The sequence below is a fragment of the Zonotrichia leucophrys genome, chromosome 7, assembly GCF_028769735.1.
Source record: "Zonotrichia leucophrys gambelii isolate GWCS_2022_RI chromosome 7, RI_Zleu_2.0, whole genome shotgun sequence".
NCBI lineage: Eukaryota > Metazoa > Chordata > Aves > Passeriformes > Passerellidae > Zonotrichia > Zonotrichia leucophrys.
This window is the reverse complement of record NC_088177.1, coordinates 29,766,939-29,792,883: the sequence shown is the minus strand read 5'-3', so window position 1 is coordinate 29,792,883 and position 25,945 is coordinate 29,766,939. Positions and strand designations below refer to the sequence as shown.

Genomic DNA, 25,945 nt, shown 5'->3' with positions numbered 1-25,945 from the left:
AGCCTGGTACCTCCCATCCACACCCCAGTTCCCTGCTCTCCTTGCTGAGGAAAGCCCAAACTATTGTTCCAGTTTTAAGACCTCAGTTCCACCCTGCCTGCTCCAGGCAGAGCAAACAGTGTCAGGGGCAGTTTGGGGACATGTCCTTCTTGGGAAGGTAGAACAGAGCACAGCTGTGCTGTGGGTTTGGCAAGGAAGCCCACTGTGCCCCCCACTTTAAAGCAAAGACCGGATGGTGAGAGGTGCTTCGGGAGCAGGGCTCCTGTCTGTGTCTCTAATCTCAGCCAGGAGCTTCCCAAAGAGGTTGTATCCGTGCTTGCCCTGCTTACCCCTCACTCTGTCCTTGCTCTGCCCTTAATCCTCTTAGCAGGTGGGGAGGTGGAGAAGCCAGGAGGTACCTGCAGCCCATCAGTGCCCTGTGCAGTTTGCTCTCCAGCTGTGGCACAGGCCGGACAAGGTTGGCTGGTGCAACCAACAAGTCTGTTGAAAGCGTGGAGCTCGACTGCATGTTGCAGATGTGAGTTCCAGCAAGGCCCTTGTGATGCCAACTGCTTCAGCAGAGTCCCACTGAACATTGTGCAGGGTCCCTAAAGCACAGCTGGCTCCTGCTGATGGCCCAGCATCATATGTCCCAGTGCTGCTGAGATTCTACTATGGCAGCACTTGGGACATACTTTGCCACCCTGAAAAATTCTAGCACAGCATGGAGACGGGCAGAAGATGTTCCCTCTGCCATTCCTTAAGATATACATGCCTTGTCTAGGTCACAGAGGGCCCTCTGAGTACCTCCTCCCTCATCTGGAGTAGGTAGAGCTGATCCAGAGATGAGAAAGAAGGTAGGCTAGATATCACAGGCTGCAAGGAAAGAAGGGGGAGAATCAGAAGACCAAGAAGAGACTCAATAAAGGCCTCACTGAACATCTTCAGCAACCCACACATGGCATTTACTCCTAGAGACCTGCTGGGATGTAGGGCACAGTAGTGATCTGACAGAAGTTTTCTGCTGCAGCTGAGCAGCAGCAGCATAATTGCTGGTTCAGATATAATGAAGTCAATTGTGCAAGGCGTGCTGCATTGCCCAGAGCGTGTGCCCCGGCACAGAAACAATGAAGCTAATTCCAGACCTCGCTACAGTCCTAAGCCCTGAATCACAGGGCAGGAGAGGGAGGCACTCCCGGGACACAGGCAGCCCCACAAGCCAAGCCCCAGCCCGCCAGGCTAAAAGGGGCTGTGGGACAAGCTGGAACGAGCTCTTTCTCAGGCACGGCAGGCCCTGGGGGAGCAGCCTGCCTGGCTCAGAGCCAGCTGCCCTGGCTGCGGTGTCACCTGCCTTTCTTCATGTCCTGGGAAAGGCAGCTACACACCCACGGCAGCAAAATAAAACCTCACCTGGCTAATTGCAGTGACTTCATGTCAGAGGTCTGAGCATGCCTGGTGTGAACAATCTGCCTCCAGGCGGGTGGCAGAGGGACTGAGTGGCTGAGGTGGGCCCATGTTCTCAGGGAATACCCGTGTGCAGTGCTGATGGGCTTTTGTGGAGGTGCCAGTGATGCTTTTCCTCTTCTCCGTCAGCTCTCAGAGCTGGTGATGGCACAAGCAGTGCACGAATACCTGGAAATAGAAGTGCAATGAATTCTGCAAGGTTGTGTGATGGTAGGAGCTCCTGGAGGGATATGGGTTACCCCAGAAGGCTGAAGGGGCTCTCCATACACCAGACAGAAATGTAGGCATGGTGATGTCTTCATGCCTAGCCCTTTAGGCCTTCCTGTCCTACAAGTTCTCAGAACAGCAACAAAGCTGTGGCCAGCTCTGTCGCAATGCCAGAGACATGAGCTGGCAGTGATGGGGCAAGAAGCTGCCACCACTTCCCCTGCTCCCAGGAGCTCATGCCTTGCCTGCGGGACAGCAGTGAGCCCCCAAGCAGCACACGGGACATGGCAGATTCACACGGGGCAGCTCTGCACATGCACCCCCTCCTCTGAGGTACATAAACCACAGCCAGGTGGGCCAGTCCTGCACCCACTGGGAAAGGAAATAATTCCTGTCACAGAAGCTTCTTCACAACGGCCCCACTGTGCCCTGGCCTTTGGAGAGCAGTTGAGCATCCCGTGGCTGGAGAGATGTCTGCAAGGTGTTTTGTTTTATACTTACACCTGGAAGCGAGTTGTATAATAATGCAAACAGTTTGTTCGCCCCAGGGCAAGCCAAGGGCAGAGCTGGGCCTGGAGAAACTAGCCTGGAGTACTGGGGATTGCTGTAGAGCTGTTAAAAGTAGAAAGGAGGTGCTGGCAGCTGGCCAAGCACTGTTGGATGTCAGAGGGAAACAGTTAATGTGATAAAAGATGCATTTAATAACTCTGCTGGGTAATGGCTCCCAGAGTGCTCCTGCCAGGAGCTGATGCCTGCAGAGAGAGTGTGATATTGTGAAACAAGGGCTGTCCTCCTGCTCCTCCCAGAGCCTGGGGCTGGGAGCCAGTGGCCTCAAGTCAGTGGGCTGACACCTCGAGCTCAATGGCCATCTTGAGGATACCTGGCTCAAACTGGTATCTGAGAGCCTCCTAGCAGAGTTAAGCCAGATGATGGCAGGCTGTGCATGTGAAATAACAGCTATTTGGCAGAATTTCTCTGTTGCAAGGTCTTGGAGCACCAATCTGCTGAATTTTCATGCTTAATGTGTCCCTCCTCGTTAGGACAGGCCACCTCCAGGCACCCTGAGAACAGCTAGGGCTGCTGTGCCCTCCCCTGTGATGGAGTGGCCTGGACAGCCTGGCTCTTGTTCTGCCACTTAATAGCCTGGCACTGGGCACATTCTGGAGAGCTTTGCCACCTCCCAGGCAGGAGGATGCAGTCTGGCAAGAGCTGGGCACCAAGCACTCCTGCCTATGTTGGGGCACCCTAAGCAGCTTTATTAGGTGCTGATTAACGTGGAAGACCCACTTGCCAAACACTCCTGGTTTCAGTTATTGAGATGACAGGTCTGCTCAGGAAGAAAGGCAGGGATGGAACTTGCTGTGAGGAGGGCGTGGTGCCGGCCAGGCAGGAACCCACGTGCTGGTTTGCAACAGTGAATCATCAGCAAAGAGCTGCTGGGACCCCTGCCAGGCTCCCCTGGCTTCCACGGTTTGATCCAGGGTCTTGAAATGAATCCCACACTGCTGCTGATCAAGTGTGAGGGTGGCCAGAGGATGTGCAGGGTAATAAGTGACAAGACTGCCCCTTCCTAAAATTCTCAAAGTAATTACTTCAAGCAATTTTGTTGTAATGTGGCCTTTAAATCAGACAACTCTTAACCATCTTTGAGATTTAATTCTCCCCTTCAATAGTTACTACCCTGCCAAGCTTAGCATTATCCCAAATTTTTCTTAGTAAAAACTTCTTATCACGGTGGGCCTTGCAATCAGCCCTGGGGATCCCCACTGCTCCTGGCTAACAAGCACACCTTTGATGCCTCTGGTGCAAAACACTCTGGCTTGGTATGCCAAGATAAATATTCAAATAAAATAAATATAGGGGCAACACAAAAAGTAGATCTGGAAAGACCATTGGCAGCAGCTCTGAGCTTCCTTCATCTGTGGACACAGAAAACTGATTGTTTCACCCCTTTTTTGCAGCAATGCCGCGATTTATGCAAATACTGTTAGCATTATCTTGTGCCAGCTTCCAAGTGAGGGTGTCATACCAGTGGTGTTGATCTGAATCAGCCAGACATATAATCATGCTGAAGGTGATGACAAGTTTGCAAAGCAACACTTTCCTTACCTGAGACAAGGATACAGTAGTAAATACATTTTTCAGTATTCTCTGCTGATAGAATAAAAATAATTATTCTGTTATTTCTTTCTGGTATTATCAGTAATCTAGAGTTTTCTGGGTCAACCAGTTAATTTTTTTAATGACTGGAGTGATTTCTGTTCTCCAGTCCTTTGGAATTACCCCAGTTTTCCCAGCTCAGCTAAAAATTGCCATCAGCAGCTCAGCAAGACCCTCGGTTAGGCTCACTAATGCTCTCAGTGTGGGCCTGACGAACTGCAAATGTCGATTTCAGCAGGTAATGTGTTACGGTGGGTATGTTACAGATGGCATCCAAACTGCAGACTTCTCTTTGCATCCACAGCACTGTCTCCAAGGTTCCACTCTTGCACTGGTCGTTAGGCACCAAGGGCTGTGGAAAACCACAGAAAGTTGCTTTCTGGCATTCTTTTTTCCTCTTTCTTGTTTTCTTCTCATGCAAATGCATTTGCTCCATGTCCTTTTTTACCTGTCCCTGCTTGGCTAACTGTTTGCCTTTGAGCCATGCCTAGATGAAGACAAAGGGCCAAGGCTGGGCATGGAGCTGGAGGGCACAGTGAGGACCAGCCAGCCTGTGACCCCAGTCCTACCAGGCACTGCAGGAAATCCTGGCCAAGCCAGATGAACACGAGGGATGTGGAGCTTGGGAGGATGTGGCATGGACATGTTGGTGTGCATGAGCAAAATCAGGTTTTGCTTCACAACAGGATCCCTTCCTGTCCAGGGTGAGCTGCAGCTTCTGCTCCCTCTGCAGCTGGAGGGTTCCCTAGCATATGGAGGGGGTATCAGTCTATTCATTATCTCTCATCTCCCTTCCCCTGGGATCTGATCCAGCCCATGCAGTCCCAGCTTCCCTGTGGATGAGTTTGGGGTGTTCTGCTCCTGTGCCCCACAGCATTATCCAGCCCAACCTGTCACCAACCACACGCCAGGGATGTGGGCAAAACCCTGCTGCTATGAGGCTCAGCTGCTCCCTGGGCCTGTGTGCCTGCTCATCACGGATAACCTGTTCAGTCATGGGCTTCTGCCATCTCTGCCAGCCTCTGACTCTGTTGATTTAAAATCTGCAAGCACCTCAGTTTTGCCTGGGTTTTGGCTGGGGCAGCATCCCCGTTGTCAGCACACTCTAGCATCCCTGCAAGGCAGAGCCTGGGACACACAGCCTGGCTCTGTCACATTGCTAAATCTGCCTCAAAGTCATCGCCCTGCTTGAACCAAAGCCACCCTGACTTTGCTGTTTCTCACTTCTCTGTTCTGCCATGCAAACCAGGAGCAGCTGCATGACTTTGCCTGCCTGGATTGTCCCCAGTCCCTAGAAGGACTAAAGCAGCACCAATTCTAAAGCAGCCAGCTGAGATGAGAACAGAGTGGACAAGGAGATGGGCAGGTGGCTGAAAGCTTGGCCTCCAAGACAAACATGCAGAACATGAAAAACATGAAGGTGTGAAGAAATTAGCTGTGCAGGGAAGTTAGGCAGGGTGGACAGGGCTTTTTGGATGAGACAGCAGGACTGTGAGTAAAAGAACCAATGTGGACTTGAAAAATGGGAGTAAAAGAACCAATGGGGATTTTAAAAATTGCTCAAGCAATGTCTTCACCAGCCCCCTGTACTTGGGGGTCCCCAATCTACTGAAGCCCTTTCAGGGGTGAGCAAGCCCTGGAGCTCCCACTGACCCCTTTTTTGGGCCATGCCAAGAGATGGCCAGCATCACCATCTGTCCTAGAAGCAGGCAGGCAGGCAGAGGAAGGTGGCACAGAAATGGCACCCATGAGCCTGTCTGACTCTGGTCATACCCTCTCACTCCATCCTAGTGGTGTTGGCTCCTGCTCCTTCCCTGCTGCATCTCCACTGCAAGGAATAGGGGAGAAGAGGAAGGTAGAATGGGGGATGGGAAGAAAAGGAAGGGAGTTGGCTGCATGTGATGAGGGGAGCAGCAGGCACACGACTTGCTGAGCACTTCTTAGCTCAAAAATTGCCAAGAATACAATTTTTCAGTACATAATTGTCAGTTTTGTTAAGGCTGTGAAAGGGCTTGTGTTTTCATGTGGAAATCAAAAGCTGAAATGTTGTGCAGTGCTGAAAAAAATATATAGCTTAATTTGTGGTTTGTGTAATAATATATCATGGGTTTATGATGCAATTCTGTTGGCTTCCTGAGAGATTGGGTAACCAGGATAAAAACATTTGGTCCGTTGGCGTCCTGCTTTGCTCACCCAAAATCTCTTTCCTCAGAAAGTCTCAAGAGTATTTCATGAGCATTTTTGAGACCCTGAAAAGCTGAAAACAAGCTTGCAACACAGCAATACTCAAAATTTGTTAAGAAATAAAGGTTTTCTTGAGACACACTCAAGATGCCTGTGCTTGATTCAAAGCTGATGTGAGCAGCAGGACTTCAGGCAGACCTAGGAGGAAAGGGCAGGTAAAGAGGGCAGGGTGCTGCAGCTGAAGGTGTGAGGCACCAGTGGGTGGTGGGCTTCTTTTATTTGGCTGCTGCCAGCTTTGAGTAGAAGAGGGACTGTGGCAGGTCTGGGATGAGGTGTGGCTGACACTCATTTTCTCTCCTACCAGTGCTGTGGTGCGGTACTGCCCAGCTCTCCACTGCCTCCCCTAAGAATAGTGGGGAGGTGTCAGTCCTCCTCACTCCAAATCCTCAAGGTGTGAGGGAAAATTTTGCCATGAAGGCATCAGCAACGTGCTCCCCCAGCTCCAGATTCACAGCTAGCATATGGAGCTCTCTCCTATCCCAGCACAGAGGCCTCCGCACCGGTGCGCACAGAGCGAGCTGAGATCTGTCATCCCGGGGGCCTCCTTGTCCTCATATCAGCCGCAAAAGCCAGGGAAAGGAAAGCGAGGCGCCAAGACTCGGCTCCTCCTCGCCCTCCCAGCCGCAGGATGGGATCCCTGTGAAGCAGCCTGTGGCTCCATCTAGTGCCCATGCCGGCTCTGCACCCACTGCTGGGCCGGTGGGCCAAACCAGAGCCCCGGCAGCCGGGGAGGGGCCCTGGCCACAGGCAGCCCCCAGGGAGCCGCTCCCTGCTCGTGGGCAAACAGGTACAGGAGGACAGTGTGCAGTGGCATCCAGGGAAAAAATCCCCGGGGCAGGAAGTACTCCAAGCAGTTGTTCAAGGAAATCATCAAGGAAATTGCTGTCTGACGGCAGGGGACCGTCTCCCATCCCTTGGAGAGAGAAATGCCTTTGGCATATGAGATTATGCCCTTGGCATTTCATCCACCCCAGGCGCACGACTCATGGCTGGGGAAGGTTTTTCTCGGGGATATCGGTCCTGGAACTTGTCCCTGAGGAGTGCTGGGAACGGCCTGTCTCAGGCCTCCTCATTCTGCCAGGCTTCCCAGCTAGGAATGTCTGGGAGGTGAGGAAGCTTGCAGCGGTGGTGTAGGTGGGGCAGTGAATTCAAAAATCTCTGACCCTGCAGAAAGATCAAGCTCTCTGCTTCTCCCATCCAGGCCACAAGAGGGAATCATAAATCCCCGTGGCGAGGATTCAGAGGTGCAGCTGACCGAGACCGCCCAGGACCCAGAGAATGGGTGAGCACAGTTCCTCTGCAGCAGCTGTCCGGGCAGGGGCCGTGAGCGAGAAAAGCCAACAACGCAGCTCCCGGTGCATTCTACGGGGCCCGGGCACCCTGGTGCGCGGGTGGCCTGCAGGTCCGGCCTGCCAGTGCCACAGCGGTGCCACAGCGGTGCCAGTCGGCCCGGGCTGCTGGCAGGGAGCTGTGCCCGCCACTCCGGCAAGCTGCGCCCCGTCACGTCCCCCGCCCCGACAAAGCGCTGAGTCACCTCGGCTGTCCCCCCCCGGCCGGCTCCTCCTTGCCGGCGGGACCGGCCGGGCAGCTGACTCGGCGGGCAGCCAGCGGCACGCGGCGCCGGGCGCTGCCCCGGGCTGCAGCCGTGCCTCGCTGCGGTGCGCTGTCAGCACCGGCACCGGCGGGACAGGCCGCTGCCACCGCACCGCACCTTGCTGGCACTGTCCGGGGCCCAGCGCGGCCCTGGGAGCGGAGGAGCCGGCGGGGACGGAGACCGGGCTGAGGCCAGACCGGGGCTAAGAGGGGCTCGACCGGCTGCTGGCCCGCACGCGCCTCCCATTACGTCACCCGGCGAACGGCGAGGGCGTAACGTCAGGGCCCGCGGTTGGCTGCGGCCGCCGCCCGTCACGCAGCGGAGCCGCCTCCAGGCCCGCGGTGGCCCGGGCGCGGGGGACGCGCGACACCGGCCGCGGGCGGCCCGGGCGGGCGGGGAGGGCTCTGTGGCGGCGCTCAGGTGGGCCCCGGGCCGGGACGGGGGGAGCGGGGCGCAAGCGGCCACCGGGGAGAGGCGGCCCGTGGCGCACGGCGGGAGCGGGGCCGGCGCCGTCCCTTGCCGTGCTGCCACCACCGCCCCTCCCGGTGCCCCAGATCCGCTGGCCGCGGCCCAGGGCCGCCCGCCGGTGGCGGCGGGGCGGGGTGCGGAAACTTCCAGCAGCGGCGGGTGGCCCCGGCAGCGCCGTGTTTACGGCCGGGCCGGGGGGCGGGCCCAGTGCCGCGGCGGTGCCGGTGCCTGCGCCAGCACCGCCCTCCCGTCAGCTGGGACTCACGGGCCGGGGGCGAGTACCGGGGGCGGGACGGGACCGCGGGGGGTCGCGGGGGGCTGCAGCGGCCGCATTCTGCTCCTGTCCCCCACCCGGAGCGGGCCGGCCGGTGGAAGTGTCCCGGCGTGCCCGGGGACGGTCCCCGCTGAGCCCTTAATCCGCTCCAGCCGCTAAGCACCTTAGCGGGCTGCGGCCTCCCGCTGCCCCCCGCCCCGCCACTGAGCCCCGGGGGAGCGGGCAGGGAGCGGCACCGGCAGCGGGGACCCTTCCCCCGTTCTCCCCGCCAGGGCAAGCCGGGGTGACCCGGCGGGACGGCGGTGCGTCAGCAGCAACGGGTCCCCGGCCGGGGCTGTCGGTGCTCCGGGGGGGCCGAGGGGCGGGCAGGGTGCTGGGGAGCTGGGCATGGCTTGTGGCACTGATTGCTCTCGGGAGGCAGTGGGGTGGCCGGGGCGCTAGAGAGGGTGAACAGCCTGCCCTTGCTGTCCCACACCCAGCGCTACCGGGCTGTGCCTGTGGATTCCTGACTTTGCCTTCTCCCCCTGCAGTGACCCCGTGGGACAGCTCACGTCATGGTCGACTACTACGAAGCGCTGGGGGTGAGCCGCAATGCCTCCGCTGAGGACATCAAGAAGGCGTAAGTGTGTGGCAGTGTGCCTCTGCCTGTGGGCCAGAGTCCCCCGAGCCACCCCCACCTGGTTCCAGTGAGGCAGGGACTCCCTTCGGGGCAGTGGGGACAGGGCCCAGCTCCAGAGGTGACAATTCAGCCTTTGTTTCCTTTGTATGGATGCCAGAGCAGGGTTGGGCTTTGCTGCCATACAAAGACATCTTTTGGTGGGGTTTGGTTCCTCTCTCCCTGCTGTCAGCCTGGGGCTGGAGGCAAGTCTTGGTGGTGTTTGGAGGCTCCCCTTTCTCTCTCTCTCTGCCAAAGGGTGCAGGGATGGCAGATAGTTGGGGCACAGGGACTCTGCTGGCATCAAAGTCAGGGGACTGGAGGTCACAGAGTGAAGAGCAGTCCCCTTTTAGGGATGTGGGCAGGTGGGTGCTGTGCCTCAGGTACTGTTGGGGAGCTGACAGAGCCTCCTGAGTGTCTGCAACTCCTGCCTGGTGCCCTGCCCAGGTGCTGCTGCTCTCACTGGGGTGAGGCATCGCCTGAGGGGAATGCCAGCAGATTGCTGGCTTGCCAACAGGTGGCAGAGGTCCCCGTGGGGGGCTTCCCAGTGGGGAGTGGGAGAAGCTGAGAAGCATGGGTTAACCCTAGCTAGCTGCAGTGGGGAGGAGAGAGCTGCTGGTGTTCTCCTGGCCCCAGGGGGCCCCTAGCAACCCCTGGTCCATGCACACTCACAGTGGAGACCATGAAGGTTCCAGAACAAACCTATGAGCATTGTCCAGAGCCATTGATGAGGGCAGCTGAGGTGGGCACACATTGCTCTGCTGTGGTTGTGCTGCAGTTCTGGGGTAATTTCTGGTTTGTTTGTTTAGTCTGTGTGTGTTGGTGTGTGTATGCATAAATATGTATGTATCTATATATATGTATGTATATGTATTTATATATGAAAATACATACCGTTGGAAGGAAGAACTAGTCCAGGAGCTCCTGTTCAGTGCCTGAGGCTGTAGGGTGCTGGGGGAAGCAGCTTGGGGTGCTCCTGCCCAGGCTAGGAGGTGCATGCTCAGGTGGGGGTTGCTGGCCCAAGAGGCCAAGGGCTGCTGCGTGCCCATCACTGGCCCTGTGTGCAGGTACAGGAAGGCTGCTCTGAAATGGCACCCGGACAAGAACCCAGACAACAAGGAGTATGCTGAGCAGAGGTTCAAGGAGATCGCCGAGGCGTATGAAGTGCTGTCGGACAGTAAGAGGCCACAGTGATGTCTTGTGTGTGTGTGTCTGCCCTTGGGACTGTTCACACTGGCATGTCCTGCTCCTGGGCTCACCCAGGCTGCATCCCTGGCCGTCTCCAGGAGGCAGTGGTCCCTGCAGCTTTACCACACAGCTTTTGGGGCTTGGTTACTTCTTCACATGTCTCCCAAAACAGCCTTGGGAGAGATGCTGAGCTGTTGACATTCACAATGGGCTCTCCCCCATGGGCCTGAAGCTTTTGCATTCTTGCCCAGTGGTCTTACTTGGTTTTGAGTTCAGTGCTGGGGCTTGTGCCAACCACCTCCTCTTGCTCCCTGCTGTTCTGCACCTCCCTTAGTTGTGAGAAGTGTCAGTGCTCCTGTCCCCAAATGGCAGGCAGCTTCTCCACAGCCCCCTTTCTTCTTGCAGAGCAGAAGCGTGACATCTACGACCGCTATGGCAAGGATGGACTCATGGGAGCAGGTGAGCAGGGCCCTGGGGGTGAGTGCAGCTCTGGATACATCCCTTCCTGAAGACCCAGGGTGGCTCAGTGCCACCAGGGCTCTGCACCCTTCAGGGGAGATGTCACCCAGGGCTCCATTTAACACTGAGTGTCTTCTCTCCAGCAGGAGCAGGCAGCTCCAGGGCCAGTGCTGGGGCCCCCGAATTCACCTTCACCTTCCGCAGCGCTCACGACGTCTTCCGGGAGTTCTTTGGCGGACGAGACCCCTTTGCTGAATTCTTTGGTGTGTGTGGGGCAGGGGAGGCTGATTCTTGGGCATCTCTCTGTCTGTGGGGCAGCTGCTGAGCCTGGGGATAGAGCTCACAGCTGGCCCTGGCAGTGGATCCCTATGTCAGTGCCCTGCTTCTGGTTCACCAAACTGATGGGGTAATGCTGATGGGGGGGGATCTCTGCCTTTCAGATGACATGATGCCCTTCTCTGAGCTGCGAGGACCTGGCCCCCGGCACCATGGGGGAGGCCACTTCTTTTCCCCCTTCCCAGGATCCTCAGGTAGGAGATGCTGCCATTCCTCCCAGCAGGAGAGTCCCAGAGCACCGTGTTCCTCTGTACAGAGTCTGTCCCCTGCCCTCCTGCCGCCCACTCTGACACCAACCTTGTTGTTCCCTTCTCTAGATTTCTTTGCCTCATCCTTCAGCTCTGGTCCAGACGCAGGACTGGGCTTCCGCTCTGTTTCCACCTCCACCACCTTTGTTAACGGCAGGCGTATCACCACCAAGAGGTGAGGGCAGTGCCAGGCCACCTTGCTCCCACAGACTTCCCTCCACCAGCTGGCCTCTGACCCTGCAGCTTCCTGCTGTGCTGCATGGCCCTTGACCGTCCATCTGTTTGTCTGTCTGTCTGCAGGATTGTTGAGAACGGGCGGGAGCGGGTGGAAGTGGAGGAGGATGGGCAGCTGAAGTCCATCCACATCGATGGTGAGAAGGGGCACTGCAGACTGAGTTGTTGAGGTCTCCACCCTTTCCCTTTGGAATGTCTGGGAGGTGCTGCATCCGGGCTTTGTTTTGGACTGAGCCTTGGTTGGCCCTGGTTCGGAGCTCTGCACTGAAGGATTGGTGGGGTGGGTTGGAGGTGCCAGGGCCCCACTCCATCTTTGGAGAACTGGAGTGGGTGAGTCCTGCAGCCCTGCCCCCGTCCCCACAGGTGTTCCTGATGACATGGCGCTGGGGCTGGAGCTGAGCCGGCGGGAGCAGCACGCCTTCCCCAGGCCACGGCCCCCCTCACCGCCAGCACCAGCCTCACGCCAGACCTCGAGCTCCTCACCTGTCTGCCTCTACACGGACAGCGAGGATGAGGATGAGGACTTGCAGCTGGCCATGGCCTACAGCCTCTCTGAGATGGAAGCTGCGGGGCACCACCAAGCAGGTGGGCACAGCCCCGGCTCCCTGTCGGCACCAGGGGGCAGCCACAGCAGCCCATCCTCCGCCCGCAGAGCCCGCGGTGCCCGGGGGGGGCTGGAGCAGGAGCCACGGGGGGCCAGCAGTTCTGCTGCAGTGGGGCACGAACCTGCCCCCAAAGTGAAGCTGTGGCACTGCCCCCTGCTCTGAGCGTGAGGCAGGGAGAGGAAAGCAGGGCTGGAGTCTCACTGCTCGGAACTCAGCTCCTGCCTCCCCTAGCAAGGGAGGGGGTCTCTTCTGCCCTGCCTCCTTGCTCAGGTGAGCGGATGGCTAGTGGCATCCCAGCGTTGGAGGCTCCCAGACTTGGAGGTAGTGGCTTGAAGAGGAGCCCCTTTGATGGGGTCCCAGGAAGAGGGGCAGCTTCCTGCCCTGTCTGCTGGAAGTGTGGGGGGCCCATGGGCAGGCATGCTCTGGCTGTGCCCACCCCTCTCTCCCTGCCAGCCCTGCAGGCAGGCAGGGTGTCCAGCGGGTGCCTCCCTGGCTGCAGCTTGCCCCTGCCCAGGCTGCAGGGAGTGCTGAGTTGAGCTCCCCTCCTTGCAAGGAGGGCTGTGCACATAGCCTCTGCTTGGTGCCTTGTGTCTTGTCTCTTCCCTCTGGATGCTGTTGCTCCTGCCTGTGCTCCCTGCTCCTCTGTCTCCTTGCAGACTCTGCCTGGTCACTCCCTTCTGTATGCCTTGCACAGCCTCCAGGGCACTGTCCCTCCTTGCTTCCCACAGCAGCAGTGACCCTCCGTGCTGTTCACAAGTGTTCCTTCCCTCTTCATTGCCCGTAGTTCTGCCTTGGCTGTCTTCCTCCTCCGCCTGGGACCTTCCTTCCTCCTTCCCTGCCTCTCCCCAGCCCTTGGCCGAGGAGGATTTCACAGGTGCTGTTGTGTACCCCCCTCCGCTTGTCTCCCCAGGTGTGTTCTGAGGCTGCTGCGCCCAGGGACCGCGCACGCCCACTGGCCCACGAAGGTTCTCCCAGCCAGGACTCCGCTTTCTCCCTGCACGGCCACCCCCTGCCACCCCCTTCCCCAGCACCCTCTGGCTCCGTGGGATGCGGTGAGGGGGGGCACGACAGGGCTTGTGGCCGAGCAATCCCGGGGCTGGGGGGAGAGGCCCCGGGCACCGCAGGGTGGTGGAGAGGGTGGTGACGGGGGTTGCTGTAGATTAGGCTGCTGGCTGTATGCAGCGAGGGGCAGCATGGCTGGGCTCAGCCAGCAGGGCTGGGCTCTGCCCCCCTCCTCGCTGTAGCCCCCCTCTCTACCCCCCTTCTGCTAACAGCTGTCAATAAACCTGTTTGCAGTAGCTTCTGCCTGTGGGGACTTTTCTGGGCTGGGAATGCAGGGTTCTCATCTTTGCCTGCAGGTGAGCCGTGCTTGTCTGGCAGTTGCAGAGTGCAGGGATAGAGGTGGATGAACGTCCCATTTCCTCCCTGTGCCATCCCAATACACACAGTCAGAGGCCAGGCCTGGCTGCAGCTGCACGAACGTGACACACGAACTTTATTCACATCAAGATACAAAATTATAATTCTCTAGAAATTTTTCTTCTGCTTGAGTGACTAGGCAGGGAGCACACAAAGGGGACCTGGACTGGGGCTGGGCCAGGCCCCCCTGCACCCCATGCTCCCCCCACCTGTGGAGGACCCCTGCCCCCATGTCTGTCCCCCACATGGGTACACGAAGAGGGCTAACACAGAACTGACAGGTTGGGGAGTCCCCCTGCCAGTTCCCAGCAGCACCACCTGGTGTCCCCCTCCACAGGGCGTAAGGGCCACCAAGCCCTGTCCCCTGTGAGGTGACAGTGGGTGTGATGGGGTTCCTGCACACAGAGGGCCTGAGGTCAATGTCCTTGGGGAGATGGGAAGGGGTGCCTGGGGGCAGGGGGAGCAGAGCCAGAAGCACAGACACCATTTTACAGGGAGAGCAGCCCAGAGGCCGGTGAGGAGAGTGCGAAGCGCAGGGCAGGGAGCAGACAGGAGGAGAGGGAGGGCTCCTTGCCATCACTGCGGCAGCGCCTTCAGGATGGCATTCACTTCCTCGGCCACAGCTGTCAGTGCAAACTCAAACTGGTCCTGCAGGAGCACAGCAGGAGATGTGAGGGTCCCTGCCACCTCAGCTCCAGGGGTTATGTATGCTGATGTGCAGGGAGAGGATCCCCAGTTTGGGGCGTACCTTGGTCTGCACCATACCGGGCCGCTGATCTCGGATGTGCTCCAGCGTTGCAGCTATGTCTATCTCCTTCACCCCTGGGGCAGAGGGAGAGAGGGTTGCTAGGAGGGGAGTTCACAGGCCAGGCTCAGGGACAGGGCAGAAATGGTGCTTCCCTGCACCTACCTTTGGCCATTCGGTTCAGGACCATGTCGACAAGGATGTACGTCCCAGTCCTGCCTGCGCCGTCACTGCAAAACACAAATGCTTGGTCCAGGGGAGCTGGTTGCAGTGGGACTGGTCCTGGGCAGCAGGTCCCAGCCTTCAGTCACCCCCAAACGCCCCTCCATCCCCTGCAGTACCTGCAGTGCACGATAATAGGGCAGGAGCGACCCCGGTAGCACTTGTTCACCTTCCTGCAAGGATAAGAGGGAACAGGTCAGTGCCCTGCTGTGCCCGGGTCAAGGCTGTGCTAGGTGTCCCTTGCTGTGCTCGGTGGGGCAGGGCAGCAGCACACCATGATGTGGCCCTGGGGGTCCCGCTCATGGCTCCTCCTGCCTCCACAATGGTGCTGGACATGGGATGGGGACCACGAGTGGAAAGTGGGCAGGGAAAGGAGTTGAGTTCCTCAGGTGGCCAGCCTGGGGAGGGGAGCAGTGGCAGGACCCCCGGGAGCGGCGCTGGTCCGGTGGGGCGTGAGGCTGGGCCAGGCGCCGGTGGGGCTCCTGGCATGCTCCATGCAGCAGGCACGGCTGCCAACGATCACTTTTGTGACTATGCAACTGGAGCCAGATTACTAGCTGCAAATCACAAAAATGACGCCGGCAGCTGCGAGAGAGAGACAGAGACAGACAGACAGAGAGAGAGAGAGTGTGAGCGGGACTGAGAGGAGGGCGACATGCTCAGAGACCCCCCCGCTGCCCTAGGCTGGGTCCCTTGCCCCGCACAACCCAGGGACAGTGAGCAGCCTGTGCCTGCCAAGAGCCCACCACCACCAAGGACCTAAAGACCTGGGCAGGCAAGTCTCCTGGGAGCAGTCCCAGTCCTGCAGCCCTTGCCCTGGGCTGGCTGGGGATCCACCACTGGCTATAGAGCATTGGGAGCAATGGGTCATAGCCAATTTAAGGCTGGCTCTGGGGATTTCTTCTTGCAGCCATGGCTGGGGAAGGTGCCAGTCAATGCTGCCCTCCATGCCAGCTCAGGGGAAGAGTACTTTTCCCACCCTCACTCTAAAGGCTGGAGAGCCCTGGCAATCTCAGCCAGAGGTTTCTTACCCACCAAACTCTGTTGAGCCTCATCCCAAGTCGGCCAAAACCTGTATTTTCTGTTCCCTCCCATGCATGGCAGCTCCTAGTCCTGCATCTGGTCCATGCCATGGCCCCCACCCTCATCATCGTGGCAGCGATGTCCTCACCTGGCCCATCAGTGCCTGCATTTGGGATCACGCCGGCTCCCCAAGGGCTGGCACGGTGCCAGGTGGGCGCTCACCTGCGGAAGTCGAGGAGCGGCCGGGTGGTGGTGGGGATGCCCTCCGCCGGCCAGCTGAGGAAGTGGAACTGCGTCAGGGTGCGGGTCTCCTGCGACTGCACGTTCTTCAGGTAGAAGCTGCGCACCAGGAAATCCTCGCACCAGATGTGCTCTGACACCAGGTTCACCTGCCAAGCGAGGCAGAGCGTGGCCATCAGTGCCAGGCAAGCGCTGCACTGACGCTCAGGGGACGGGGGCCGAAGGATGCTCCATGCCCCAGGCCGCCTGCCACACTTGCCTCATAAATGTGGTAAAGGGAGGAGCCTTCATCTGGCCAGTAGCGGTCACACTGCTTCACACTGTCCTCGGCCAGGGGGCTCAGCATGACAATGACAGTGCAGCCATGTTCCCACACCATCTGTGGGCAAGGCAAGGGGGTTTCACTGCTGGGGGACAGCCCAGGGGGGAGGGCAGTAAAGCCCCTGCGACCCAGTTTGTGGGCAGCATACAAAGGGACCCCGATGTGCTGGCACAGCTGTGTGACACTCACCTGCCAGAAGTCAGCAATGGTGTGGGACAGCGGCCCCTGCGTGGCAATGTACGCTGGCATCCGTGGGTCATGCTCAATCTGGAGCAAGAAAGAGGATATCAAACTTCATGCTCTTCAGCCAAGGGTTGGTGACACTTGAAGGAGTAGAGAAATACTCCAGGGGTATTAGGAAGGCTGGGAAGAGAGATTCAGGTGCCCAAGCCAGGATGAAAATAAGATTTAACAATTGTTTGAGGAATGGGGCAGGCACAAAGCTCCCATCTATAGCCCTGAGGGATGTAACTTCAGTCCAGCTCCATCCCAGAGTGAAAACCTCACCTGGGCAGGGCACATCAAGGAGCAGAGTGGCAGGGCAGGAGCCCCAGTGATCACTCACGATTGGACTGGCATTGATGAAGTCACTGCGGGATGGGTTGCTATCGGCTTTCAGCTTGATCCGCACGTGATCATCTAGGGAACAGGCCAGGAGACTTGGTGAGTGGCTAGAGGAGCTGCAGGCACACTAATGCTGCAACCAGCCATGGCCCTGAGTGTCCCCTTGCCCCACACCCTGCTCCAGCAAGACAGCTGGTGCCTGGGGCTGATCCCTGGGGCAGGGTGGCTGGGATGCTCACAGGGCACATAGTCGGGATTGCGGTTCTTCTTCAGGTTGGCTTCACTCTGGGCGATGGAGCAGACGCTGGGCTCAGCTTGGTAGGCACAGAGCGCCTGCCACTCCTTGGCCAGCCGGTCCCGGTTGCGGAGGTGGTCCTCCATGTAGGCCTGGGGCAGAGGGTGGGAGTCAGCCCAGCAGCAGAGGGGCAGAGGCAGGGCTGGGGAGGGGGCTGGCTCCCTCCCTCCAGGCTGGCTCACCAGGATCATGTGTCCAGTGGAGATGTCCATGTTGGACTGGACAGGCTCCTCGCACCAGGAGGGCGTGCTGCTGTGGGAGCTGGGGCTGGGCTGCGGCGCGTCGCTGAACTGGGACGAGACACTGCTCACCCTCGAAGTCTCTGCTGGTGCTGCTGGTGCATCAGCACGGCCAAAGAGAGACTTGGCAGCCATGTGCTGGCGGCACAGTTCCTGGGGAGGCAGCAAGAGCCCTGTCCCTCGGCCACTGTGTCACCACGGGGCAGCTCCGTGCTCCCTGAGCGATGCTGACACGCGGCAGAAATGCATGTCATGGGGTCCCGCATCCCACAGGGTCCCACATCCCGCGGGGTCCCACATCCCGCGGGCCCTACCTGGTACTCGAAGGTGGTGTCAGCAGCACCCTCTGGCCCCAGGGCAGCCAGGCGCTCCTTCTCCCGCTGCTTGGCGTGGCGCCGGAGGCAGAGGGCGGCGGACACGGCGATGGCAAGGACTGCCACGCAGGCCAGGGCGATGAAGGTCAGCAGCACCGAGTGGAAGCCGTCCCCAAAGCGGGATGGGCGCGAGTAGGCAGCAGCCTCATTGCGCTGGGGACCAAGCCAAGGGTTAGTTAGTGTGGGGCTGGGGGACAGAGACCGTATTCTGCTGCACATCTGGGGTTGCTGGGGGTTAAAACAGAGCAAGGGTTCTTCCTTCCCCTTCCTGAGGGTGGTGATTCTCCCAGCACCTTCAGCTGGGGCAGAGCTGGTGTCACTGGGGTGAGGCAGAGTGCACCCATCTCTGTGTCACATGGGGAACTGCTACAGTGGTGTCCCTGGAGCTGCAGGAGCTTGGCCAAGCCCAGGTAGCAGTGACTTCTGCCTCCAGCACTCAGGGCTGCTGCCTGAGGCAAACCCAGCCTGGACTGCCCTTCTACAAGGCAGGCAGTAGCCCCTTTAGTACTCTGGTTCCATGACCTTCTACCCAGCTGGAGATCAACAAGGGCTGAATTCAGGAGTTAATGGTGTAGGAGAGGCAAGTGCAGCACTGGCTGTGCCACTCCCAGGGACTTGCCCAACTGAGGCTGCCTGTCCCCTGCAGCCACTGCTCCCCAGCAGGACATTGAGGGAGGCAGGGTGGGCAATATGCCAGCACTGCTGGTACCATCCCAGCTGTAGCAGCCAGGGGACAAGTCCTCCCTGTTGCCCTCATTTGTCTGGACACAGAGCAGCCCCTGCCACCTTGCAGGTAGTGTCTCTAGGGCTCCTTCCCTGTGTCTGTGGGAGACACCCCAACCCATGCCAGCCCCATGCTGGCACAGGATGTTGCTCAGGCCTTGCTGGACAAGACGTTCCTGTCAATGCCATGACTGCCTAGGTCCAGCTAGGGCAGCACAGGGATCCTGGGCCATCACCAATTCAAACATCCTGTGCCCAATGAGCTGCCAGAGCCCTGCATTACCTCACTGCCACGGCCTCCCATTGGCTGTGAGCCTGATGAGGTTACCGAGGGAACACTGCACCATCATCAACTACATCATCATCTTCGTCATCGCCTGGGGATGTCCCCAGCCTGGGTGTCCCTGCTGCCACTTGCTCCCCAGCACCCAGCTGCCATCAGGGTGCAGCCAGTCCTGCAGCCAGGGCACCCAGCAGCCCCAGCACCTCCCAGCAGTCCTGCAGCCCCTGGAGGTGTCAGCAGAGCCAGGGGGGACAGAAGGGATTTCTTTCCCAAGGCCTGCCCAGGCCCTGCTGTCTCCCTGCGTCTCTACATCCCTCTTCCTCAAATCTTGCACCAGTCCCACCAAGTCCAGAGCCAGGAGGGAATGAAGGAAAAGCACAAACTGGTTAGAACTGGGAAGGTCAGTGCAGAAGGGGGTTTGCAAAGCTGCCTCAGCTTCCTCTGAGCTCCACCTTTGTCATCTATCCCAGTTTCTGCCACCTGCCTCATCAAAAGGCATTGCCATGGACACACTCTGCATATTGCAGATAGACACAGGTTGCCTGAGTGGCCAGGCCACCCCTTCTTCATGGCCTCCTCCAAAGTTCCCCCTTCTTTCCTTCCTTCCTTCCTCCCTGCTCACAACTACAGTCACATGACAAGAAGTGAGAAATGGGGACACTGGGCTGGGGATGTGCTACACCATTTTTCCTCCTCAGGCTGCAAACACAGGAGCCAGGCTTGGTCCTTGTCTCCAGCCCCTGTTCCCTGCCCCAGGAGACTGTTCCTGTGGTTCCTCAGAGGAGCATGGGGAGGGGTAACCCCTCTCCAAACAGATGGCTCCTGTTCCATCCCTGCCTCCAGCTGCTTTGCCATTCTCTGGGGACATGATGGCATTTTGCCTGCCTAGCTATGGTTTGTGGGGTGCCCTGGGAACATCCCAGTGCTCGGGTGCCCAGGCCACAGCTGAGATGGGTGTGCAGGCTGGAGGGAGGCAAGGGTGAGGATGAGCCTTGAGGGATACAGCCTGCACCCCTCTGGTCTTGGGGGGAAGAAAAGCCTCTGGGAATCCCTCTCAAACCACCTTCAAACACTGTGGAGCTTTTGTTTTGGAAGGAGTTAAGAGCCCTGGGCAGGATCGTGCTGCCAGGCAGTGGAGGGGGGTGATGGACAGACAGGAGTGGAGCAGACTCCAACAGGAGTCCTCCAACACAGGACTGGAGTCTATCTCCAGCACAGCATCCCAAACACTGCCCAGTCTCCTCTACTCTCCAGCTGCCCCCAGACCTGCAGGGACAGCTCACTCACAAAGGCCCCTGTACCCCAGGGGTGGGGGCCCCTGGCTTGTACCCAGTGGCAGCATCAGCATCCCCACTGCCCTATCCCTGCCCCCGCCAGCCCCAAGGGATGGAATCCTTGCTCACTCCTACCTCTCCCACTCCTGTTTGCACAATCTTGAGGCCCAGCTCGTGCTCCAGCTCTCCCTTCACTTGCTCTGTGGACAGGGAGGAGATGGTCAGAGGCATGCTCCCCTCCACACGAGAGCCCCCAGAAGCACCCTCACCAGCTCTGACAGCTGCCCCTGCAGCTCCCCACTGCAGCCAAGGCAGGGGGATGGACAGCAGGAGCCCTCGCTCCCTGGTGCCTGGGAAGGGCACCCCACAGCCGGGAGGGGAAGAGAGGAACAAGGTCAGGGGGATGCTGCCCAGCTCACCAGTCTGGCTGGCCACATCCGCCAGGGAGAAGTTCTGCGGGTTCTGTCGGATGCGGAAGGTAAGTGCAGGACCCACAACGCTGCCATGGACAGGGAGAGAGTGTGAGAGCTCTCACAGCGTGAGAGCTGGAAATGCAGACCCCCTACCCACCCTCGCCACAGCCCAGTCCTTCCTGTCCCTGTGGCACCAGGACCTCACCTGATGTTGATGAAGCTGGCGGTGGAGAGGTGGAGGTGCTTGGCCAGGAGCTCCAGCAGCTGCACGCCAGCAGCCAACCCCAGGGGCCTGTGGGGACAGTGTCACAGTGAGGAGGGGGTGGCAGGGGTGAGGGGACAGCCCTGTGCTCCCCACAGTCAGGGAGCAGGGACAGGCAGGCTCAGGGAGTCCCAAGCACACAGCAGGTGTCAGGTTGGGCAGGAGGTGACACTGTGGTGATTGTGGGTGAGGGTGAGCTGACCCCCCTTGCCCACGAGTGTGCAGAGACATTCATGCACACACACTCCCAGCCTTCCATCCTGCAACAGTGAGCTCTGGCCTTGGTGTGGGCTGGGAAAGGAAGGCTTTCCACCAGGAAGGGGTGGAACAAGGGCTGTGGGTAGAGAATGGATCAGTGGGAGCTGACCCCATAGAAACCCAACCCTACCAAAGACCCAACAGGTTCAGTCAAGCATGTGAAGCTGTGACAGCTGTTGGTGGGGAAATACAGACCCTTGACACATGCAGACCCCCTTGCATGACCCCCAGCTCTCACTTCTGGTCTGTGATGATGTAGCCATACTCGTCTAGTGGCCGCATGCCCTGTTGTGCCCCACTGTCCTTCATCTCTGTGTAGCTCTTCTTCTCCACCACAATGTTCTTTCCGGGGCTGAGTGCATCCCCACTGTGTCCCTGCTGTGGCTCAGCCCGGGGAGCTGGTGAGGGTGCTGCCCTGCCCTTTGTTCCATCCCCTGGGGAGCTGCTGGCTGGGATTTTGGGGGTTGGCACTGCAGAAGAAGGGGGCACTGGCTCCTCTCCATGCTGCATGTTCCCCTCCATCACCTGAAGGGAGAAAAAAGGAGAAGCTGGAATCTCTGAGGAGAGCCTTGGGGAAATGTCTCCTCCCCCTCATCCCACCTGTGCCATGGCACCTCCTCCAGCATCACTCTGCTGCAAACCCACCCGTTTTGCTGTGGGCACCTCAGGGCCAGCAACACCTGGAAAGGAGAGAGACAGAGATCCTGCAGCACCCACCCCAAAAGGCAACGCTCCCTAGCCTGAAACAGGGCATCTGCTGCTGCCAGCCCCTGCTTGTCCCATCCCTGCACCCAGCTCACCAGAGCTCTGGAGCAGCTGGAGGAGGGTGGATAGGCTGCTTATCTGCTGGGGACTCAGTTCTGGCAGTCCCAGGCCATAGCTAGCCAGGAGAGAAGCCAGTCTCTTCAGGGCAGCATCTGCAAGAGGATATAGCATCAGGTTGGGTGCTCTGCATCTGCAGGGAGACCAGGGGCCAGGGATGAAGCAGATGGAGCAGGTGGGGTTGCAGGGACATTCTGCCCATGGGCATAGACCCAAAGAGGCGGGAAAGTGTGAGCCACAAGGAACTCGTGGCTGTGGGCACAGGACAGGGACAAGGGTTGTGCCTGGCTGGAGAACAAGGTACCTGTCTGTGCAGAGGGTGGCTGGGCAGCCAGGGGTGCTTGCTGCTCCCTCTCCTCTACGTTTCTGTAGTCACTGGGGAGCCGCAAGCTGTGCTGGAGCCTGGTGCTGGCAGGGTCCGGGCGGCCAGCTTTCTCTCTGGGCAGGGAAAGCATGCCCAAGTCCTGGAAAAGATGCCCCCCATCCACTCCTGGCTGCCCGCCATAGGAGGGCACAGGGCCAGCCCCAAAGAGGGTCTGGGCAGGGACCCGGCCCAGCAGCGAGGAGGTCTCAGAGCTCTGCCTGGCTGAGCCGCTGGGATGCTGGTGAGCACCATCCTGATAGCCGAACTGCAACCAAAACACACGGCAAACCCCACAGGTCCCCTGTCACCCCACGATGGAGGCAGGGGGTACCCCAGCACCCGCAGGAAAGTGCTGGGAGTGCAGCAGCTCCCTGCCAATCTCTACTTTTCTGCCCAGGAGAAGGCGCTCAGCCCCCAGCTTACCTTGTGGTAGGAGTAGGGATTGAGCAGAGCCTCCTCGTAGGCCAGCTGGGGTGGGGAGGGCAGCAGGACGTGCTCCAGGTACCGCTGCACCAGCGGGGAAAGCAGCAGCGCTGGGGGCTGCTCCAGATGCTGAGCTGGGGGCAGGCCGGGATCCGGGGCCAGCGGGGCTCGCCGGGGCTCGCTGCGGAGAGGCAGGAACCTCGAAGGCAGACAGCGCTGGGGTAACTCACCTGGGTAAAGGGGCACGTCCCTCCCCTATCCCCCCCGATCTGGGGAACAAAGCCCTCGCTGCTCCACTGAGCTCTGCCAGCGCTGTCCTACCTGTCCCTGGCCACCGGCTCCAGCGAGGGCGGCAGGCGGAGGCGGGGGATGCGCTCCATCTCCTGAGAGATCACATACTGGGTGATGCCGTCCTGCCACGACAGCCCTGCCACGGGAGGAGGCTGTGAGACACGGAGGCAGCCTGGGGACCGTGGTGTGAGTGCAGGGGATGCCGTCCTCGTATTCTGACCCTGTGTCCCATGGCCGGGGTTTGACCCCACGTCTCCTCAGCCCACCCGGGGCCAGCAGGACCACAGACAGCTCTAGCGCCACTAGGAATTCTACCTGACATCCCCTCCCTGCAGGGTCCCAGGGACTTCCCCCACGCTCCCCCGCTCACCTTGTGCCATGAGATGCCGCAAGACATCCTGCAGGCGCTGGAGCACGGGAGATGTGACCTGAAAGTAGGGTCTGTCCTGCACGGAGCCCACCTGGCATTGCCCAAACAGCCCATCTGCCAGAGAAGGAAGAGAGCGGGACCAGATGAACAAACACCCCGATGTGAGGCTCTCCAGGCACAGCCCCTCCTTTCTCCTGCCATGCCTCCTTGCACTGCACCCTAGGCACTCCTGCAGGGCATCCCTGTACCCTTCACACACACGTGGGAAGGGAGAGGGGATCCCTGCACCCCTGCTCGCCACTTACCCTGCACACACACCTCCTGCGGGGAGCACAGCCTTCTGTCAAACAGGCAGCCTGGGACAGACAGACAGACAGACAGAGAGACCAGTCAGCACAGCATTCAAGGGGGACTCCAATGGAATCTGCTCATCACCAGCTGCTTGGGGGATCCCTACGCTCCAGAAAAGCAGCACAGGGACGCAATGTGGCGATGGTGGGAGGGGACACAGCTTTGTAGCCCATGGCAGAGGCTCGGTGCCAGTCTGTTCTGCCCCTCAGAGACAAGATGGGGGCTGTGTAGAAAGTATGCCCTTGGCTCTGGAGAGTGGAGAGGGCCTGGAGTTTTTTTGGGTGCTGGCAGTTAGGAAGGTAAGACTGAGGCAGCAGAGACCTGCAAAACCACATCTGCTGCCCTCCTACATGTGGTACTACGAGGAAGGGATGCAACCCAGTGACACGGGAATCCACTCTCCCTGCGAGGCGGACCCCAAAGCATGGATGTAGTGCTCTTGGGGGTGTGGGGTGTGTACCTCTCCAACCCCTTCGGCGGCCAGCACTTGGGCAGGGGGCGGCTTCCCCCTTCCTCTCCCCCCCCCGTTTCGGTCCAAGACCGTCAGCAGCGAGACGGCAGCAGGCGATGACTCAGCCCCGGATGGCAAGGAATGAACGAGAAAACAACCGGGGGGAGGGGAGGGAGGGGCCCGTCAAGCCCGCCGCGGGGGAAGGGGGCTAGGGGGATGAGGGTCCTCGGAACCCCGGCACCCCTGGCCGGCGTCCCCCGGGGCGGAGGCCCCGCCGGTGCGGGGCACGGGACCCACTGCCGGGGGAGACCCCGGGGACGGCGGCAGCGGGGCCGGGCCGGGCGGCAGGGCCGGCGCTGTCCGCGGTGCTGAAGCGGCGCCGCGTCCTCCCGCCGAGACTCCGCGCTCCGCCGGGAGGGGCGGTGGCCCCGGCTCCGGGAGGCTCCCCCGGCCAGGGGAGTGCTCGGCCGCAGCCGTCACAGCACCATTCCCTGCTTGCTCCCGGGGGCAGCGGACCCCGCGGTCCAGCCGGATCCACCCCGGCACTCCCGGGCCGCTGGAGGACGAGGGGCGCAGCAGCCTCGGGCGCCCGGTAGTGAGTCAGCGGAGCCCGGGCCGTGCCGTGCCGTGCCGGTGGGCTGCAGCCCTGCTATCGACAGCGACACTCGGGTCCCCGAGAGCTCCAAGCATGGCCCACACGGACCGACCTGGAGAAGAGCGGGTGCACCGGCCCGGGCGGCCGCATTTAGAGGCGGAGGGCGGCTAAAGGGCGGCACGGTCTCGGAGCAAGCCACGCTCAGGGCCGCTGGCCCGGGCTCCCCAGCCCTGCGGCAGCCCCGGCACCGGCTTTGGCCTGGGCATGAGCAATCACCGTTCTGCTCCCGTCCCGTGGCTGCTGGCTCTCGGGCCCGGCGGGGCGGCATCTCTACAGCCGGCGGGGTGCCCCGGGTTTAGCACACCCACCGGCCCGGCAGTCCCGGGAGAGCGGCGCCCCCGGTGCCAATGGCGCACCCGTGGTGCCGGTCCCGGGCCGCCCAGTCCCGCTATCCGCCAGGGGCCGGCGTCGCCGCTGCACGCCGTGACAGCACCCTACAACGGCGGAGACCGCACCGGCCGCGGAGTCCCGAGCCCCGCCACTCCCCGGGAATCTCCTTCCGGCCCTCGCGCAGCCCGGAGCAAAGCCGCCCTGCCCGGGGTCGCGGTCTCACCGTGTGCGGCGGTGGCGGCGGCGGCGCCGTCACGCAGCTGCCCGCGGCCGGCCAGGAGGAGGAGGCAGAGGAGCGCCCGGAGGAGCCGCCGCCCCATGCTCCGCTCACGGCCGCACCATGGCGCACCCGCCGGCCGCGCCCCCGCCGGCCGCGCCCCCGCCGCCGCCGCCAACCCGCGCCCCGCCGCGCCGCGCGCCCCTCCCACCGCCGCCGCCCCGCCAATGGCGCTCTGCGCTCTGCCGCGGCGCCCCGCCCCCCCGCACCGCGGCCAATCAGAGACCCGCGCGGCTGCCCTCAGCGCCGCGCTCACACCCCGCGCTGTCCGGCGGGGCCAATCACGCCTCGCTCCGGGGAGAGGCGGCCGAGCGCCCCGCCAATCGCCGCGTCCCGGGGGGCAAGCCACGCCCCCCCGGGGGTGTGCCACAGCGCCAGCAGCCCCTCCGCCAATCAGCGCCCGCCCCTTCCCTACCCTGCGGCCGCACTGGCTCCCGCCTGGGACACGCCCCTGAGAGTCGCCCAATGAGCGGCGAGCGCGGAGCCGCACCCTCGTGCCCCGCCCGGCGGCACCGCCCGGGCATCGGCCGCGGGCAGAAGGCAGCCCCCGGCCCGGACAGGGACCCCCTGTACAGGCTCCGGCGAGCAGCTCCGGGTCTGGCGCCGGCAGATCCGTGCGCACACGGCCGCAGGCTCGTTCCTGGGGAAAGGGGCGGTCCCAGCGCTGCACCAGACCGGACATCCTCCCACCAGCTCTCCCTGAGTAAAAGCTGAGCCCTGTTCGGCCCCTTAGCTGGGACCCCCAGCACCCCTTGACAAGGGATTGTGGATGGGCCTTGCTCACGGTTCCAGAGGAGAGCACAGGTGGGAGCGATGGGAGTCCCCAGGGGGAGCCACATA

The 25,945-nt window shown here is 60.6% G+C and overlaps 2 protein-coding genes across 7 annotated transcripts; one reads left to right on the top strand and one right to left on the bottom strand.

The window, feature by feature from the left end:
• Positions 1–7,916: 7,916 nt before the first annotated feature.
• On the top strand, positions 7,917–13,413 carry DNAJB2 (DnaJ heat shock protein family (Hsp40) member B2). Of its 5 annotated transcripts, none has more exons than XM_064719105.1 (10): positions 8,239–8,390; positions 8,921–9,009; positions 10,113–10,222; positions 10,639–10,692; positions 10,839–10,955; positions 11,133–11,222; positions 11,346–11,451; positions 11,577–11,647; positions 11,874–12,095; positions 13,026–13,413. In XM_064719105.1, the coding sequence occupies exons 2-10, from the start codon at positions 8,945–8,947 to the stop codon at positions 13,034–13,036; spliced, it is 846 nt and encodes a 281-aa protein (XP_064575175.1). In that variant the 5' UTR covers positions 8,239–8,390; positions 8,921–8,944; the 3' UTR covers positions 13,037–13,413. The 5 variants fall into 5 exon arrangements, with proteins under 5 accessions (XP_064575172.1, XP_064575171.1, XP_064575175.1 ...); XM_064719104.1 differs by having other exon boundaries at positions 10,836–10,955; XM_064719102.1 differs by lacking the exon at positions 8,239–8,390 and adding an exon at positions 7,917–8,068 and having other exon boundaries at positions 10,836–10,955; positions 11,874–13,413.
• A 168-nt stretch (positions 13,414–13,581) lies between these two features.
• PTPRN (protein tyrosine phosphatase receptor type N) lies at positions 13,582–25,200 on the bottom strand. Of its 2 annotated transcripts, none has more exons than XM_064719099.1 (23): positions 25,052–25,200; positions 23,347–23,397; positions 23,042–23,155; positions 22,702–22,807; positions 22,381–22,579; positions 21,898–22,222; positions 21,572–21,688; positions 21,372–21,451; positions 21,010–21,296; positions 20,457–20,543; positions 20,258–20,337; positions 19,974–20,038; positions 17,499–17,711; positions 17,128–17,337; positions 16,890–17,037; positions 16,652–16,725; positions 16,276–16,353; positions 16,024–16,143; positions 15,747–15,913; positions 14,621–14,674; positions 14,445–14,509; positions 14,283–14,356; positions 13,582–14,182 (listed from the first exon to the last, which is right to left on the bottom strand). In XM_064719099.1, the coding sequence occupies exons 1-23, from the start codon at positions 25,146–25,148 to the stop codon at positions 14,111–14,113; spliced, it is 2,883 nt and encodes a 960-aa protein (XP_064575169.1). In that variant the 5' UTR covers positions 25,149–25,200; the 3' UTR covers positions 13,582–14,110. The 2 variants fall into 2 exon arrangements, with proteins under 2 accessions (XP_064575169.1, XP_064575170.1); XM_064719100.1 differs by having other exon boundaries at positions 21,417–21,451.
• Positions 25,201–25,945: the final 745 nt, after the last annotated feature.

What these genes read in the sequence shown, in the direction of transcription:
- DNAJB2 (XM_064719102.1), top strand. Translation starts at nt 8,945, where the DNA reads ATGGTCGACTACTACGAAGCGCTGGGGGTGAGCCGCAATGCCTCCGCT. An exon ending in AGGCGTATCACCACCAAGAG is followed by an intron (nt 11,452 to 11,576) that starts GTGAGGGCAGTG and finishes GTCTGTCTGCAG; the next exon opens with GATTGTTGAGAACGGGCGGG. An exon ending in GAAGTCCATCCACATCGATG is followed by an intron (nt 11,648 to 11,873) that starts GTGAGAAGGGGC and finishes CCGTCCCCACAG; the next exon opens with GTGTTCCTGATGACATGGCG.
- PTPRN (XM_064719099.1), bottom strand. Translation starts at nt 25,148, where the DNA reads ATGGGGCGGCGGCTCCTCCGGGCGCTCCTCTGCCTCCTCCTCCTGGCC. An exon ending in TGCAAACAGGAGTGGGAGAG is followed by an intron (nt 17,712 to 19,973) that starts GTAGGAGTGAGC and finishes CTTGGTCCCCAG; the next exon opens with CGCAATGAGGCTGCTGCCTA. An exon ending in ACACCACCTTCGAGTACCAG is followed by an intron (nt 17,338 to 17,498) that starts GTAGGGCCCGCG and finishes CTGCCTCCCCAG; the next exon opens with GAACTGTGCCGCCAGCACAT.